The sequence below is a fragment of the Hippoglossus hippoglossus genome, chromosome 21 (assembly GCF_009819705.1).
Source record: "Hippoglossus hippoglossus isolate fHipHip1 chromosome 21, fHipHip1.pri, whole genome shotgun sequence".
NCBI classification, from domain to species: domain Eukaryota; kingdom Metazoa; phylum Chordata; class Actinopteri; order Pleuronectiformes; family Pleuronectidae; genus Hippoglossus; species Hippoglossus hippoglossus.
In genome coordinates this window covers 21201994-21221052 of record NC_047171.1, presented here as the reverse complement: position 1 = coordinate 21221052, position 19059 = coordinate 21201994, and the positions used below count along the sequence as shown (strand labels likewise).

The window sequence follows — 19059 nt, the reverse complement described above, 5'->3', positions numbered from 1 at the left end:
CTGTGACCAGGAAGTTGTTGGTTCTATCCCTGGTTTCTCCAGAAAGATACTGAACCGCCCCTGATGTCTGTGCCATCAGCGAGTTAATGACATGTGAGAGAAAAGTATGAATGTGGGTAAATAGGTGGATGTGAATTGGACAGTAATGCACTTTGAGTGGTTGATAAGACGAGAAACAAAAAACATTTTACTTTCTGTTTTTTTAAAAACTCACCCACATGGTTAAATGTTAGATAAATATTGTCTCTTTTAATCGTATACTTAACAAAAAATGAATGAACAAACAAGAAAATATAAATATTATACTACAAATAAACATTTTTGGTACAAATTACAACAGTGGGCCTGTAATGGATTTATTACATGAGTCTGGTGAATGTGATGTGCTGATGGATTCTCCAGAAGGTTCCCAGGGTCACACATGGAAACATACAGTCAGAAACATATGTCATGTCTTTCATTGTTTGGCTCCAGCACTGGGTTTAAAAGGAGAAAAGGTGACGTGAGGATAAAGATGCAACATTTCATCCTTATCGCTTTTTGGGCAGAAGTTCAAATCCACGCTGAGTAAACTGCGCAACACATTCACTCCTGGGCTGGAACAAGACGTCCAAGAATATCTCAACATAATTCATGTAAACAGGTTCAAATTTAAGTTAAGCGTCACTGTTGTTGTTAAATGTCAGTTCCATTGTGCTGGAGGACAAAACAACAACAAAGCTGTGGAAAATACTGAGCAGCTTCCTGAAGAACATTTTGCAATCAGTCCATGTATATAAGTCTATATACATTATAAGTATAAGTATTCCTCCGCTAAATACACATGTATAAATATTTACCTTTCCAAATGTGACAGAGGTGAAGACATCAGACTTCTGCACTGCTGATGTAAACATTCATTTGGACCATAACTGTGAAAAGTAAAGTGTTTACCATGTAAAAGTTGAAAATGTAAAATATATTATGACGCTACTCGGGCAGCAGGTCGTCTCCCAGCTCTTCATCCGCGAAGTCGTCATCCTCCACTCGCTTCTTGGCCCCCGTCTTCGGCCTCTCCATCTGAGGCCCCAGTGGATCCACGTAGGACGCATCTACACACGACAGCAGCAGAAGATTTACTCATTATGGCCCCATTTCCTGTTAACAGTCAATCGTAGTGTTTGTACTAACACTTCAGTTTCTACGTGTTTTCTCACATCATCCAGGAAGCCAAAGAACATAAATGCTTCAAAGATAAAAGTCAAAGTCACGGATTTCAGAGGTGAAGAGCGAGACTTAGAGAAAATAGGTTTTCCTCACCCAGTTCTTTTGGGCTGTTGGCCTCGTAGGGCTCGTTGGAGGCAGGAAGTGACCTCATCCTGGCGCTCAGCCGCTCTCCCTTAGTGCTGTTGCTACTGTGGCTGCTGTCTGCACAAAACACAAACGCACACACACACACACACCGAACACACACTTGAATTTAGCAAATCAGTCATAATCTGATGAAGTTGGTCTGACACGGTTAAAGGTGTTTAAATATGCCTCAATCATAAACCACTTTATGTAGATGTATTGTGTAGACATGTGCTTTTGACTTTTTATACACTCATATCTTAACATTTACGCATTTTTAAACTATTACGCTGAAAACTAAGTAATCAGGATTCATCCAGTAACAGATCCCAGTATGACCAATATGTGCTGTCAAACATTTCTATATTTTCAAAGGTTCTCTGACTGTGTTTATGTCTCTGTGTCAGATATTAAGAAACGTCCACGACAACCTTAACAATCTCAAAACCGCCGGGATAAAGTCAAACAGAGGTCAAACTGAAACTACACTTTCTGAAAAGTCAACATGACGGAGATGTGAGAATTGTATTTGTGTATTTGCTTCTTTGTCTTATAAGCTGAATATTTTTTATCACCTTAAAATATATAAAAGTTGACATGGGTTAAATGATTTTCCAATGACTGCCATTTTATTTGAGTCTGACTCTTGAGTATGTATCCGCTGTGTCCATTATAGAGGAAGCAGTGAATGGGTGAAGGGGATTTGCTTATTGTAGGTGATAGATCATTTCCTATTGTAATATTAAATATGCTACAAATCAGTTTCACAAGAAAACCATCCATCCATCCATCCATCCATCCATCCATCCATCCATCCATCCATCCATCCATCCACCCATCACTTATCCAAGGTCAGCTCGTGTTTGCAGCAGTCTAAACAGAGTGTTCCAGACATCCCTCTCCCAAACTACGCTTCCCACCTTTTCCTGGGAGTTCCCGAGGCGTTCCCAGACCAGATGGGATATTAAATCCCACCAGTGAATTCTGTGTCTACCCCACGATGTCCACCCAGTTTGGTGTGGAAGGCGCCCAGGGTTCTTCCTGAAAACATGCCCCAACTACCTCAACTGGCCCCAATCGACACGAAAGAGCAGAGGCTCGACTCTAATGGTCTATTTTATATTAGCATTAATTAGCAATATATAAGGACACTTGATAAATGCTATAAACTATAATATAGAGGTAAGCAGGATATTTTAAGTGCTAGTCAACAATTATACTGTAACTTCTCCTATAAAGACATATTTACATTATACATCTGCCTCAACTGATGGATAAAACATTCAAAAAATGTGTAGATAACACCACAATGCACCTGGTTCAATCCCTGTAACAATCTGAAGTGCCCTTTAGCAAGACGCTGAGTGCCAGCACCAGCTCGGGTCCAAATCATCTTAGACACAGAGCTGGTACTCTTCAGGAGATGTAATGAATGTGTTTATGTTCCAGGCTCAGATGACACACTGACAAAGTGCTGCAGTGATTCTGAAGGACAGACGTGATTACAGACAGCAGCAGCAGCCCACATCTGGCTGCCAGGTAGCCAAGGAGACGGACTGGTGCAATGACAGAAAGCGGAAAAACAGGAAAGAGAGGGAGGCGGCCCGATGTTCCACCTTCGCACACGTTCTTGAACATCTCACACGAGGCCTCGCAAACTGCTGGCAAACTCAAACCTCTGCTGGAAAATGTATTTTTCTTCTTCCCTGTACGGTCTCAGCTGCATTTCTATTTTTTTATGATGCACAACTGGGAGACACGGAAAACAGGGATGACACGACAGGTCGAAAGCCAGACCTAAAGTGAATCTTGTGTAAGAGTTTCCATGATTAAAGCTGAAATGAGTGTGTTTTTTATGCCTCTACAGCGAGAGTAGCCTACATATTTCTGTGAGGGTTCGATAGGGGTGTTGATCAGTATCAGTGAGTCAACTTTCTGGCTTTTCAAACTCACTTTCCTATCCCAAATTATACGGAAAAACCCTCGAAAGATTACGTGAGCTAAGAATGGGTCAAATATAGTCTTCAAAAACCAAACATGGGTGCAACCCTAGAGTTAAGAAATGTATTTATTTGAACAGCGAGAATATGATCCCGGAAAATACAATAAAAGGGACACACCTTTCTCTTGCTCTGTGGCTTTTCCCAGATTCACATCTAGAAATGACGCAGGTTTGGATGTGTGAGAAAACCAGGATACACACACACACTCACACACACACACACACACACACACACACACACACACACACACACACAATGTACAGTGCTGCGAATATGCAGACTTGACAGAAAATAGGGAAAACTCTCAGGTGCACTCGAGGTTTTCTCAGAAATCTGAAAGAGGTTTGTGCGATCCCTCCCTCCCTCCTCCTCTGTGGGAGCATTTAGTGCAAACTCCGACCGCAGTCCGACATCACAGCTGCCTGTCAGAAGATTTCTGAACCCGCCTCTTGAGTTTTGACCATAACTCTATAGTCAGGTTTCTTATCTTGTGCGTTTACCTCAGGGAAACTGAAAGTGTCTGTTTGGAACTGAGATGGTTTTAAGTCGTAAACAGATGATGATTTCTCTCCCAGTACCACTGTGCACATGCAGTATATTTTCTTATTATATTACTGGTATAAAGCAAAGGAAGGTGTTTTGAGATATGTTTTTAAATTGTCCCTTATTATTATTCTCTTTTTGAGTCTTAACATGTTATTCTATTGTAAGCTGGCACACCTAAAACACAGAAGCCACAGACTGTAGGACCTGATGTGGTTTGAGAGCAGTTCAGCCACATTTACTTTTATTTTTAAAATGTATTACCTCTGCCAGGAAGGTTATGTTTCTGTCTGCGATCGTTAGCGGATTACACAAATACTCAACCGAAGTTCGATTTGTTCTGCACAGCAGGGCCAAAGAGGTGAAGATCAATTTCTAACTGAATAAACTAAACACTTCACGTTCAAAGACCCAGTCAAGATAAAATACAAATTCTCAGTGTCTTTCTTGAGCAGTTTAATAAGTTCTAAATTTATCTCAGATGTTGGAAAATTACTGGGATGAAATTATTGAGCTCTGGTGTTTGAGTTCCCCCTGTCTACATCTTTAATGAACAGTTGGCTAGAGGAGCATATTTATCATCCAGCAGGTTTCACTTTATCGTTTCTGAGTAATAATCTCACATACCTTTCCCTGAGTCCAACAGTGGACTGAGTTGTTTAGACTCAGACTGAGCAACTGCGCAGCAAAGACGAAGCACAGTGAGAATACAGATGGAGATCGGAAGAGCCAGAGAGAGAAACAAAAAGAAAGATTAAAGAGTTGGATTGGAAAAATGTAAACGGATAGAGAAAAGGAAATAAACAGCACAGAAAGAGGAAACAAGTATGACATGTGCAATGAGAGTTCAATTCATATCTCAAAACTTTCCCCCTCTCACCTGCTTTGACGTCCTCTGATGTGCGTAAGAAAGTAAGAGAAGAGTTTGGGGTTTAGTTAAACAACTTCTGTTGTAACCAATTTTGAGACGATTAAACATATAAGGTTGTGTTGGAAAACCACCAGGAACAGTTCGTTTGAACAGATCCAGTTACATCTCTGGCACTGCAGAAGTGTCAGGCATTAAAAACACACGGGTTTGAGGTTTTCTAATCTAACTTAATTTATAACGACACTGGGGAATAATGGGAGTGTTGGCAGGATGGAGCGGCATGAACATTAACAGGTGTCTGATTTATAGATATATGTTTCACCACATTACAGGACACTACAGACATGGAGCTGCACAACAGATTAAAGCTGGGCCTGGTTTTTGGCAGCGCCGTAGTTTGTCTGGATTTCATTTAAAAGTTGCTGAGGAGCCAGCGTTCCAGTGTCAGAGCCAATCCAGAGTGTGTGTCTGTGTTTGTTGTGGATCTGTAGTGAAGGAGTGAAAACTGTGTGTGTGTGTGTGTGTGTGTGTGTGTGTGTGTGTGTGTGTGTGTGTGTGTGTGTGTGTGTGTGTGTGTGTGTGTGTGTGTGTGTGTGTGTGTGTGTGTGTGTGTGTGTTAGTCTTCTCAGGTGTCTGCTGTGACCTCTGTGTCGTCAGGGCTCCTAAAACGTCTAAACTACCACATCGCTGTCATCATTACGGATCTCAGGCTGGATACAAAGATGGACGACATGAAAGCTTGCCGAAAGCGAAGCAAAGTCATCTCTATCGCCCTCTGGTGGCTGCCTGCAGTACACGTCATAAAGCCCACCTTCATGTTAGCAGATGGGACAAGTTCATATCACACTGATGATTGTCTAAGTGTTCATTTTCCAGTAAGTTTGGTTTTAATTAGTTTTCTGATGCTGTAAAAATGGGCTGAGACATCATGATTGACAGCTGAGCCCGACTCTCGATTGGTCAAACGAGCGTATCTGCAGGTCTTCGATACCATGGCCACACCCCCTGATTGTTACTGCGCAGACTCTGGCATCAAATGTGCAAAATTCTTAGCTGGGATATTTTGGCTTCATTTCTGGATAGTGGGAGGAGGCATGTAAATGTTTGAGCTATTTTAATTCTTAATTCTTCCAATCTGTTTTATCGCTACTCTCTCAATGTGCAATGCCCTTGTGACGCTGCTGTAACAAAATAATTTCCCAATTTGGGATCAATAGAGTACATATCTATCTATCTACATATCTAAAACATAGGGGTCAGGGTGATGTACAGAGGTATACCCATAACTCTGGCCTTCTTAGGAGAGGTGAGGACAGATGTGGAGGGGCCTAATGATGAGCAGCATGAGTGAGCGACAGATGGAAGAGAGACAGAAGCGATGACGTATAAAATATATGAACTTAAAAACACTAACAAGGCAGAAAAGTATTGATTATCAGCTCTAATTAAAATTAACATCACCCTGAATAAATAAAGAACCTTAATCTTATTTCTTTTGACTGAGGCATGTTTCAATATGATAGCTGATATCATACCTACCCTCAGTACAGATGCCAAAACAATATGTTTTCAATACCTTACGTTGAGGACTTTTTTAGAATAAAAGAAAAGCCTAAATTTGGTTCAATTATAATTTAAATCAATTAACTGTTTGTTATTCCTCTATTTTAAAGTATTTACTTCTTGTATTTATTGGTTATGTCTTTTGTTGGATTTTAAACTAGTTTTTTATAAATTTTTACAGTTTCAGAAGTAGCATCTCTAATTTCATTGTAGTGGTTTCTCTAGGACAGTGACAATAAAGACTTTCCCAATATATTTTATTGTATTTCAAACTGTTCTACACTGAATACTGGCGTTCAGAACAGAGCTCTACCTATACTATCAATATACACACTCATTGTTAAATGGTTAATGTTCAAGGTTACTACAGACGTCTGGCTTCTCCCATGTTAATCTCATGTAAAGATTAGTACTGTCACAGGTCTACAAACCATACATAATGTGGAAACCAGGGATCAGAATATTGGATGATATGTTTCTACAGTAGGAATCTTATAAATCTTATGGTGACGGACTTACCGGCACTCCCACCGCTGCCCTCTCTGCCTTCTCTCCGACCTCTGGCGCTTCCCTCTCTGCCCGACTTCACTCTCTGCAGGAGGAGAGAAATAACAATGAGTCTTTGCTTTTATTAGTTTTTAAATCATTTGCACTCTTCTGATGTCACATTTTTCCCCCCATTGCTCAGCCTATGTGGCTGTTTGCCTCTCTCTTCATTTGTCTCTGCTTTTGTCTCTCATAGATTTAGCCATTTCTATTGGCATGAAAACTATTTATTTAAAACTAAAGTTCTAAGTATAAACATTCACATAAAAACATTATGGAAATTGACAGCTAAGTATTAAGAGGTTCATATAAATGTCATATAGGCAAGTCTTAAATTTCCAGTTTGTGTGGAATAACCTAGACTGTGGAGTCGATCCACAGCAATGATTAGTTATAAGTAAAGTTGGAGACAAAACAAAATGTGACAGGGGGAATACCATGAAAAAAAAGAACACACTTAGCATGAGAACTGTGATTTAATATTACTCATATCTTTCTTCAAATCATTCTCTCATTCATCATTTCATAAACTATGCAGTCCCATTAGCAGGATCGGTTGTGTTTCGCTGTCACTCAGTTTGGAGATGTCTGGGATTATTGAGTCAACCCTCTGGCTCCGTCTGTCTCTCTGTAGAAACATGACTCGGATCCAGCAGCGTCTCTGGGCTGATTTAAGAGCAGCTGGTTTTGATTGTCCTTCTCATCTGTTCCTGGCCCTGATGAAAATCTCCACAGGACCACGGCACAAGGTTCTGTTACTCTGTCTTCTTCCAAACTCGACTGACCCCAGAGCTGCTCCAGTTTTGTGGATCACAGCAGTCATTTATTTTTGATGTGGAGTTATAAATCCTACAGCCACCACAGATATTAGTTAAACCTTCCTTCAAGATAAGGATGCAATGCTGAAATAATTGAAATTAGTTGAAATTTGGGGCTTTTTGGGGGAGATATTTTTTCAGCTTTGAGCTGAATGGAGTGAAAATCCTAAATAATAATAATAATAATAATAAAAATAATGATAATCATAAAAGAAACAAAAGATGTAACAAAATATTATAAAATTATCTGTAGAACATCACAAACAACAGCACGCAGCATCAGACCGTAAACGTCTGATGATAGTTCCTCCACCCAGGACGTAATGTTTTCACCCCCGTCTGTTTCTTTGTTTGTTTTTGTCTTTCTTGGGGCAGATCCAGCAAAAAAATAAAACTCAATAAACATTGTGACGACATTTTTACAGATTTTTACAGATTTCTCAAAGAATAATTTATTGATCTTAAATGGGACTGATGTCTGTAAGTGTGTGCAATTTGGTAAAACTTGATTGAATTAAGAGGGACTGTTGGGCTTGTTGTGTTTGATTTCTCTAACACAACAGCTAATGACCCAGCGTTCGTGTCCACTAGGTGTTAAACAGCTGTGAAGTGGCTGCCCTCCTCTCAACATTTTGATTCGAGGAAAAATCAACAGGAGAAAAAAAACTGCCTTTTTTTTCGTGCATTTCTGAAGCTGTAGTAACTTCATGGCAAAAGGACAAGTCTATGACTTCAATCAGCGAGATCTTGTCCAGGAAAAGGCGACAGGATGCCAAGACAAGAGGGAAAGACTAACACGTCTGCTGAACTGCAGAACAAGCTGGTCATTTATGAAGCTGCATTATGTTCATATTCAGATGTACAATGTAATTCAACGTTTTACCATAACACACGGCTGATTATATAAGGTTAGTTTGAATGAGTAAATCTAAATGACGTCAAGTTACACATTTGATAATTAATGAGTTTTATATTTTGAAGCATCTGGACGCTTAAATAGTAATCCAGGATATTTTTAATCTCTGTTTCCGTTCATTAGGTTTCAATGTTGCGTTTTTTCTCCAAAGCAACAAATCTACTGTTGATTAAACACTAAGGGCTGTTCTCTGAATCTTTTGTGATAACGTTTTGTCAGTGCATTTCTGCAGTTCTTCTCATCTGCTCAGTGATGTCAGTTACAGAAGTTCCTTTTAACTTCTTCTGTTTAATTGAAATGTAAAATGCATAGCTTCCTGTGTGATATATTTCCCCAAGAAACACAGCTGTAAGAAGCTTTTATAAACTGTGGACAGGGTGAATACCTATCTGACAACCTCAGGTGGTGATAAAAATGGGCAGAAAATATGCTTCTTTGCAAGAAAGGCCAGAAGAGATGTACCTGTTCTCTCATCTCCTTCATCTTCTCCACCTTCTTCAGCTTGGTGGCGTATTCTTGAACTTCATTCAGTCCCATGTCCGTGCACAGCCTCACCAGGAAACGCAGACCTGAACACAAACATACAGAAGAGGTTTATATTTTCTTCACGCTCTGATCGGTGGATTATGTAATGTTTATTTTTCCAGAGCTCAGATGAAAAGTGTGAAACAAACGAGATGAATTACATTCCACATTTTCTGGAAACTTGTGGTGGATGTCTTTATATGTTTCCAGAGCTTTCTGGTAGTTTCCTGTAAAGGAAAAAAGAAAAAGAGCTAAATTCATTGTAGTTCTCAGCTAGCACTCAGGGAGGAGGACAGGCTTATGGTCAGGTTTTCAGTATCAAACTGGTAGAGAATATTCAGTTACATAAAATATTATTCTTACCACTTCTTCTGTAGCAGCTTGCCACCATTAGCTGCCACTTCACCTGGGTTGGTCTGTGGAAACACAGCAGAAATACACAATCCTGCACTGAAAAGGTTTTATTCATTAAAAGGGGATTGTAAAAAGTCAATTCTGAATTCAGCTGGGAGGCAAATAGAATCAAATAATCTGTTCTTTTTGCTCAAATGAAAAATCCACTTTTACAAAGATCTATTTGGTTTGTATTATCTTCTAAAGTAAAGTCAATTCTGTTACTTACTGAATGAGTGTGGCTCTTTCAAAGTACTGAATGGCTTTTTCACAAAACTGAGTCTCGATGTAATACGCCCCGAGCCACTCAATCACATCGATGTTGGAGGGGAAGTATCTGAAAGACTTGACAGCAACACAATCCAACAACATCAGAGCACTGATATAAATGTGTGTTCATCAATAAGTCCAGAGAAACATTCAGTTCTAATTCTCGTACATCATAGTAGTACTGAAAGGCCTGGGACTTGTCCCCCTCGCCATCGTGCAGCTCCCCCAGCTTGGCCAGTGCCTGTGGGTCTGTGGGAGTTACACTGATGACCTGCATCAACCACTCGATGGCCTGTTGGGAATCCTCCAGAAGCTCATAGCTGAGACCCAGTGAGTCAAGGACCAAGAGATGCTGATATGGGGACTGAGTTTGAATCCCAGAATGAAAAAACAACCTCTGAGGTCCAACTGTCTGAAGCAGTTACACTTTATAACACAGAGATCAAGCACATTCCCAATCACTTGTTATCAGTAGGATACAGATGAGCCAGCTGGTACATGACCTGGGCACTGTTCCTCAGAATGGCATGGAGCTTCAGGAAGCAGTCCAGAGCCTCCTCCAGGCGATTCAGTTTTTTGTAGGATAGACCTGGTACAAGTGGAAGGGGAAGAAAACCATCAACTTTAAGTCTACGGTGACTATAGACAATTTAAAGCAGCTATAATTCATATTTTTATAATAAAAATGGATCAGAAAAAAGTGTGAAAATAATGTGTCGATGTGAAAGACGTCACTGTGATGAACTGACAGAATTATCAGCTGAATATGCAGCTCTTTGTAGAAATGTTCAACTCATTGTTGAACTGTGCGGGCAACAACTTCAATGTTTTGGTTTACTCACAGATGTAATACTGAATTAGTGAAGACCAACAACTAAGCTAAAATCAGCGAATATTACGTCCGTGAGGTGGCCAACGCAAATCAAAATGTGTTGCTCAGAGCTGCTGGATGTGTAAATAAACCTCTGTTTGCAAACAAGTTCAAAACATCAACTTAAAAGCTGATGAAATGTCAGTATCATGATCACAACTTAGGTTTAACAACCCTTTAACAACTTCCTCCTACTTTCAAATGAATAGTCGTTAGTGTCCGTGGTGGTCAAGAATGAATGAACCCCTATGTGCTAAAAGCAGGTGTTACCCAGGTTGTAGAGGGCCTCGGTGCAGGAGGAGTCGTTCCTCAGCGCTTCTTTGTAGAACTCTGCAGCCTTCTCATAGTCCTGTTTGACGAACAGGGTGTTGCCCTTGTTGATTAGTGCTGCTGGATTGTAGCGATCGGCGGTCATGGCGAGGTCAGCGTAGCGCTCAGCCTGCTCATATTCCTTCTCCTGTTGGAGGGTTAAAGGTCAGAGGGAAGCATCTACTGGTACCAGCTTGGGACTGAGAATAGAGGCTGCAACTCAACCGTCTTTAGAACTAGATGGTCCAGTTTAAAATTAAAAACATCGAGGAGTCTTACCAGGAAGTGAAGGAAAGAAAGGTTGGTGGCTGCAGCGCTCTTCACTCTGCTGTCCTTCTTCTCAAATGTTTTCAGGGTTTCAACTGCCTGATAAAATATTTTAAAAAGCTAATTAATACACATTTGACACTGGCTTTTCTCTAGTTTATTACTATAATACTGTACTACTCCCCAGTATGTAACACACATCCAAACTAATGTTGTTTACACTTTATTTAATAAAAAAAACTCAATAAATTATATATCCACTGGAAAACTAGTTGAACATTGTATGAATGATTTTGGCAAAAGTCAATTCAAACAATATTACTTTAGGAATTGAATTTTGGATATTAATAATTAAATTATTAAAAAATTTAAAAATACACCCACTGAAATTGTGCAGCGGATTTTGACATATGTAGCGATCATCATTTCTTCCAGAAATTACTTCACATTCACATTTACGTTGAGCCAATGTAAACCTACTAGGGAGAGTGTCCACCAGTATTAGAGTGTAAACAGAAGCTAAAGCTGCACTGATGCTGCAGCTTACACCACAACTACCACCACCACCATCACTGTCGCTCGACAAGCCAAAAAGCACCACACACATGCAGAGGGTGTAAAGTCTGGGATTACAAGATAGTTGACCATACTGTAGTTATAATACTGTGAGTGGAGATATTGGAGCTGCTCAGTGTCATCTCTTATATTAACAGCTCCAGAGGCACAGCTGCAGTTACATGAGAGCTCACTGGTTTATTTTTGGTTAGAATTTCCTTTCGGCCCCCAGATTCTCCTCACTGATCTGTGGGGTTTTAAAGCAATAGCTGCTTCTTCAACGTCTCCTGGCAGTGCTGTTATTTGTAGAAGGCATGCTTTGGTAGTGGCATGTCAACAAAAAAAACAACACAATCAAACATGGAAACAGAAGGCACACATACCTCAACCTTAGGCATGCAGATGGGAAGGAAACAAGACAAAAGCAAGAGAGAATGGAGGTAGTGAGCAGTGGAGATTTAGGGTCTGATGCTGCAGAAACAGCCTCAGCAGTAGAAAACTGTCATACACACAAACAGAGCTGACCAATAACTGCTCAGAACCACAATGTTGTAAAAGAATAAATAATAATAAGATGGAAAAAACTAAATATGCAGTGAAAGGACAACAAAGACCAGACCATCAACATGGCAAATATGCTCACAGGGAAATACCACTCAATGAATGAATGTATAGATGTAACTGCTACTCTGATAGAGACAGTAACTTTAAAAGTAGCTCAGCAACAGTGAGAATAAAAAACATAGATACAGCAAATATTTTGTTTAAAAACTCACTCCCTGTAACTGCATTACATTTGGTAATTCTGTTATAAAATCTGCATTTTCTCAAATATATCATCTATTACACAAATGGCAAATATTAGCAAGATCTAACTTGATTCAACCTTATAAGACAGCCACTTTTTATATGCTCTATTCAGTCCTACAACTCCATTTGGAGTTAAAATATTGTGGAGTGGTGGGTGAAGTTCCTGGTTCATCTTCCCTCTCACCACAAACCAAAGACGGGAGATGCCAAAATTGAGTGGTATTGCCCTTTATGCTGCTGAAAATAATAAAACTCACCTGGTTGAAGTCCTTCTGCCTGAGATAGGTGATGGCTTTGTTGATCTCAAGATCGTTGGCTAGCTCGACGTACTGAGAACTTTTCACCATGTCCACACACCTGAAAACACAACATACCAAACATGCTCAGTGTATCACTTTATATATCCTGTCAGATCATCTGATGCTTGCTGCAAATATCAAGTAAAATTTGTTATGTCAAGTTAGTTTTTTCATGTGTGCATTTCCTGTTTTATTTTGTCTGGTCACTAACATTTCCTTTCATTTCAGTTCCTGGTCACTTTACTGTCACCTGCACCCGATTAGCCTGCCCCTGTGGTCCTGCCTGTAAACCCCTTATATTCTCTGTCTTGTACATTCCGCAGTGCCAGATTGTCACCACATGCTCTCTCCAATTCTTCCTCGTGGTTCCTTCTCGAGTATGAGATCAGATTTTGGCCTGTTCCTTGCCTGTTTTTGATTTGAGTGAATTACTCAGATCTGAACTTTTGAACAAGACCAAAACGCTTGTGAGTAAAGATTTCTTACCTCCACCCTGGTCTCCTGATCTGATCTGCACAGAAGTCTCCTTCACCTGCCAGTGTTACAATGGTTATTTATCTAAATCTGACCTATAAGTGAGGTGCATAAACACTGCTCTCCAAGATGCATTTAGATTTTGTTTGCAAACAATATGGCTGATTAAGTTTATCTCATCTATGAGATACACTGGCAGGTGAACAACCAGCTTTTCTCAATTCCTACCAAAGACGTGTCATAGGAATAAAATCCTCCTAAGCAGTGAGGAAACCTGCTCCTCTCCTCTTTTAACAGTTTATCGCCTCCCTCATACACATTTACTGCAGCAGCAGCAATCAGCCGCTGAAAACTACCCAATCAAAAATATTAAACACGTTTGCTGGCTCCTCATTCTCAGTAGCACCTGAGCGAGAGGCAAATCTGCTGTTTTCAAACTTTGCTCTGAGATTTGAAGCATCATCTTAAAAACTGCTCTGTTCCATTCTGTTCCTTCTGGTGGTTCAAAAGTGTGCACACGAAATCTTAAAAATATAGACCTGTAGTTATTTTTGTTCACATTTTCATTCAGTTACAAAACTGGGTGGAAATCCATGCCAATTTAAAGCCTGGTTTAGTGAACACTAATTCATGGAGATAATTCCTGTTAATGTTGTCACCTATCTCTTATCCCACTTATATATCACCAAACCACAATTTTTTTAATATGTTAAAGCGATGTCAATGAGCTTGAGTCCAATTACAATGTATACCCTCTAGTATTAACACTGTAAGAAAAAACAGTGACCAACCAGTCAAATCCAGTGGCAAAGGAGGTCTCAATAGTCGGAGCGATGAGTTTGGCTGCAGTCATGATGTATTTCTCAGCCAGGACTTTTCTATTCAAGGCAAGAGGAAATAAACCGAATTCAGGAAGCCAAAGGTACAAAAACACATTAAATTGACAGTATATTATGTAACAATACTGGTAGTTTTGCTCAGGAAGACAAAGAGCCAGTATTTTTATGTCAGTGGTTTGATAAAGCCAAGGCAATGATTATAGAAGAGAAATGTTGTTGCGTAAATCTTTCTTACAGATCTCTCTCCATCTGGTGAAGCTTGTCATTCTTAATGGCCTCGATGACCATATTGGAACTGGTGTCATCCTGAAAGAGTGAACAGGACAAGATTTGATTTCAGACCTTGAGCATCATGTTCAATGATCACCAACACTTGATTGTAAGTAAATGTATTCTCTATAAGATCTGTAGTGACCAACAAAAGAAGGACAGTAATTTTCGAATTAACATATTGTTATTCCTGGTCAATCCCTACAATCTGCATTTTTAGTCACATAGCAACTATGTTGGAAGGGCTTAGGGACAATACAATTCATTATGAAAAGACTAAATACATTTGCATTTGTTTTAAGTATACATATCTTACTGTTACGCACATTAGATGGGATGTATTTGTCGTCATCATCGATGCCCAGAGGGACCGAAATGAGCTTCTGAAAGGCCTTCTTCATCCTCTCCCTGTCACCGATGGCGTAGTAGCACAGGATGAGGTTGAAGCCCGTCTTAATGTTGGGGCTCTCGCTCATGATGTGTTCGAACGATGTAATGGCATCCGAGTACTGACCCATGCGAACAAAGACCACGCCGATGTTCTGCATGATCTTGATCCTCATTTCTTTGTGAGCGTTGGAGATCTGATCCAGCGCCATTCTGTAGAACTTGATGGCTTTGGGGTAGTTTTTCTGTTTGAAGTAGATGTTGGCCATGTTGACCTTTAGTCGGCCTGGAGGAACAGCATAGATGCCGTGTGAGGGAAAACTAGCACGACTAATATAAAGCAGCATGTACCAGAGTGTCTAGGGTTATTTCCACCATTGATAGTGCACACAAAAGCTGGAGGGCCAAACGGTTTCAGTCATGTTCACATTTATCATAAAATACTAAAAATTACAGTGGTTTGTATCTTTTAGTGCACACACAAGCTGGAGGGCCAAACAGTTTCAGTCATGTTTACATTTATCATAAAACACTAAAAGTTACAGTGGTTTGAATCTTTGTTCCCTAACCTAATAATAGATGTTTGTTAGTTACCAATCTTTTCTTTTTTGTTTTTCTTATTCCTATCCATGTGCAACAGTTTATAAAACAATATTTTATACAGCAAGATGTTCTTGTGCACTTTTTATTTAAACTATTTCAGATTTGACGGATGTTGCTAACAGACTAGTCTCACCAGAATAGTAAGGAACATCCTCTGTGGTTTTACTGGCATATTAAACATAAGAATTTCTGGCACATCTGCTGTGGTGCATTCACGAGAGCAGCCGTAGTTTAAAACACATCTGTCATCCGTGTGAAGGTGACAAGTCTGCTTACCTGCATTATTGAACATCTTGTTCTTCACAATGACCTGGTAGCTGTTTAGGGCCTCGGGGTACATTTCATTGTTCTCATACTGGTTGGCAAGGTTGAGCAAAACCTGGTAATGAGAGAAGTTTTAAATATTTTGAAGTCAAATAATTTCAAACACAGACGGCTCAGGGTTTCTGCAGGTTTCAACAATGTAAATATAAGACCTATTTCCAATATGAAAGATATAAGTATAAGTGGGTTAAAGATACTCCTTAAATTGTTATGCATATAATATTAGATTACAGGAATGAAATGCTCCAGCTTTTCATTTCCAGACATTAGAACAACCAGTGACATACAACCGCCAAACTTACCGAGTAGGTGAGGTCTAAATTGATGTGGTCAGCATTTCCAGTCTGTTCCCTCTGTCTCACCAGTGCTCTCTCCTTCCTCCCTGCCTCCTTGGCTTTTTCAAGAGACTGAAGAATCACATCACACACACACACACACACACACACAGTCAGTCCACAGAGAAACATGCACACATAAAAACTCAAACATACGTAAGAAGTGATGCCAACATCTGTATCCAAAATGAAAAATACCTTGGTACTTGGCTGATAAGTACTGTTCATCTACTGACGCTGACAAATAACTTTTAAAAAGTGTTTTGATTATAAACGATTACAAACTCGATTACAAACTCAGACTTTAGGGATTTTACTCATCCACCTTTTTAGGTCTAATAACGGAAAGCTGCCTGAACAGTCCTGAATTTGATAGAACGGCCTCTGATGATTGTCTTCCACCTGATACTCAGACCTGTTGGCTGGGGTTGACACTTGTCACTATTCATTGCATCATCCAAATCCAAACTGCCAATATTATTTAACACTACGTTATTGTTGAACAGAGTCTGACCAGTTGTAAGGCTCCAATGCTCTGTGCCATGCAGCTCTCTTCTATCAAGTCATTCACTTTCTTCTCCAGGATCTTGATCTTCTCCTCAGGCCTAAAAGATCACAGGCACAGATATGCAATGTGGGATAATGTAGCTTGAAAGCATGAAGCTTTATAACCATACAAATGTAGTAGTTGTATCTTAGATTGATTGTTTGTAGTTTTTTAAATTGCAATTATACCTAACATCAAGATTCTATACAACACCTTTAAACACTTTTACAAAAGTCTCTCCATTGCACACTGCTAATGACAAAATGCAGACTTTGGATGATGCAGGGATATTTTTCAAAGAAATGTTGAAAAGTTCAACTCACGTATCCTCATTCTTGGCTTCTAGTGAAGGGGCGGGGCCTCTGGACTGTCCCAGAGGGTCAAAAGTTGAGCCTAAAAAAACGAAAACATTATTAGACAGCTACAGTTTGTTTTCATAGATCATTTAATAGATAATTGATATTAACGCACAGAGGAAAAATCCTTAGGTTTCCAAATAGTGGAATAAATCAATAAATGACACTCCAGCTAAGTACACTGAGTAAAAGAATCTCACTCACCACGGGTCAGGGAGGAGGTGTAACCTGCGGCTCTTACAGCAGTCATTGGTCGGGCGGCTCCGTCCTGTCACATTATATGAGATGGTTGGTGAGCTTTGATTAAATATGTGATATTTCCCCAAAAACTTTGCAAAGGTATCCGTAAAGCCTATAATTAAAAATGGAGAATATGGGAGCTTAGAAGCACTAAATCCCTCTCACCTGCACAGCTCCAGTCACAGGTCTGCCCATTGAAGATGTCATAGGGATCCGAGACTTAAAGAAACAAAATAATTGAGCCATGTTTACTTGACAATATCTTTTATTGTGCAAATATGAGACAAAAACATTTTCATTGTTAAATGTCACTGTATCTCGCTGTACTTACTCCAAATGAAGTCCCTAAAGGCCGAGCTCCAATGGCGGTGCCGGGAAATTTGGCAGTCATCTGGCAAACCAAAGACGTGGTATTTATATTTATACATGAGTATGAACAAAAGACTGCAATTAGGATATCATTTACACACACAAGTATGCACAGCTATCCCTGTTAGAAAACTGCATTGACTTCCATTCATACTTTTTATATTATCTAAGTAACACTTAAGTAACATGCAATATTTAAGTGTAAGGATAATACGTAAGTGTAAGAAAATCTAAAATATGTATAGAAAAATATGAACAGAATAAAAACGAATATATACGGTGTAAAAACAAGAAAATATGTGCAGTTTCAGAATACGTACAGCGAATGGATTGCACCTGAACCATTGTGTTGCACAGACAGAATGAATATTGCACAGTTAAGAGAGGTAATTCAGAGTTTAAGTCCATAATGTGTGTGTGTGTAGTTGGTTGTACAGTCTTTCTGCAGCAGGAAGGCGTGACCTGCAACACCTCTCCTTCAGACACTTGGGGTGAATCAGTCTATCGCTGAAAGAATGATCTTTTTTCAATAATGTTTATATTGTTTTTGACCCAAATGTTTTATCTGTTTGTGTCAATTAAATAACTAACTGGACGGCCTAACCAAACCTTAAACTTAACCATGACCAATCCATCCCGAACCCATCTTAACTCTAATCCTAACCCAACCACAATTCACATCTTACACTGAACCAGGACCTCAACATTCAGTTTTGCCGCATCAGGTCCAGGCTTTGGGCTCCATCAAAACCTCGAGCTCAGTACCAACACACACAGGCAGAAGAGGACTGCACTTACCGGGGGTCTTCTTCCATGACTGGTCCTCACTGCTTGCTGGAAGCCTGCATCATTCTCCAACTCCTTTTAAAATCAGTAGTAATTAGCTAATAACAACAAATCTGTATTCTTCACACACACAATAAACAACCAATGCAGTGATAGAACTTCAAAAGCAAAAAGGTTATGTCAAATAATTCCGCGTAGTTTCTAGTTATTGAACATTAATAGTAGTTGGGCTCCATCATGTAGCATTAGTTGCTAACTTACCTCGGAGTCAAATGTTGGATTGTAGTCGTTGTACCCGGAGTAGAGGTCCTCCTCCTCCAGAGCCAGATGCACGTTTTCCATGTCTCCTCTTCTCCTCCTGAGAGGTGCGGGGAGGAGAAGTCTATAAATGTGGAAGTAAAACACTAAGCATCGCCGAGCAGCAGCAAAAAGTCAGTTTGTTGTCGTTTCAGCGGATCAATCCCACAATTCCCAGCGGCATGGGTGGGACAATTGGTTTTCCAAGCTTCTGATTGGGTAGTCACGCGTTCATCATCGCCTGGCGGTAATTTGATTGGCTCGAGCTGATTTCTGCCGTTGCCAGGATACAAGCTCGAGCCCACAAGCCCTGCTTCTGTTACAATCGGAGTTTGACTCGA

The 19059-nt window shown here is 39.9% G+C and overlaps 1 protein-coding gene across 6 annotated transcripts; it reads right to left on the bottom strand.

Annotated features, from left to right (window-relative positions):
- Nucleotides 1-229: 229 nt before the first annotated feature.
- Nucleotides 230-18880, bottom strand: ift88 (intraflagellar transport 88 homolog). 6 transcript variants are annotated; one of them, XM_034573662.1, is made up of 27 exons: nucleotides 18683-18880; nucleotides 18434-18496; nucleotides 17598-17657; nucleotides 17432-17485; nucleotides 17231-17294; nucleotides 16994-17063; nucleotides 16638-16728; nucleotides 16091-16195; nucleotides 15741-15843; nucleotides 14801-15147; nucleotides 14440-14510; nucleotides 14157-14243; nucleotides 12850-12949; nucleotides 12166-12171; nucleotides 11240-11326; nucleotides 10922-11108; nucleotides 10261-10369; nucleotides 9950-10100; nucleotides 9740-9855; nucleotides 9481-9533; nucleotides 9279-9344; nucleotides 9055-9161; nucleotides 6832-6904; nucleotides 4759-4773; nucleotides 4506-4556; nucleotides 1300-1407; nucleotides 230-1091 (listed from the first exon to the last, which is right to left on the bottom strand). In XM_034573662.1, exons 1-27 carry the CDS (start codon nucleotides 18761-18763, stop codon nucleotides 970-972), a joined length of 2547 nt encoding a protein of 848 aa, XP_034429553.1. In that variant the 5' UTR covers nucleotides 18764-18880; the 3' UTR covers nucleotides 230-969. The 6 variants fall into 6 exon arrangements, with proteins under 6 accessions (XP_034429553.1, XP_034429558.1, XP_034429557.1 ...); XM_034573667.1 differs by lacking the exon at nucleotides 4506-4556; XM_034573666.1 differs by lacking the exon at nucleotides 4759-4773.
- Nucleotides 18881-19059: the final 179 nt, after the last annotated feature.

Excerpts from the sequence above, each read along its gene's own strand:
- ift88 (XM_034573662.1), bottom strand. The coding sequence starts at position 18,763 with ATGGAAAACGTGCATCTGGCTCTGGAGGAGGAGGACCTCTACTCCGGG. Across the intron at positions 18,497-18,682 it reads ATCCAACATTTGACTCCGAG|GAGTTGGAGAATGATGCAGG; the intron begins GTAAGTTAGCAA and ends TGATTTTAAAAG. Across the intron at positions 16,196-16,637 it reads GCATTGGAGCCTTACAACTG|TCTCTTGAAAAAGCCAAGGA; the intron begins GTCAGACTCTGT and ends GTGATTCTTCAG.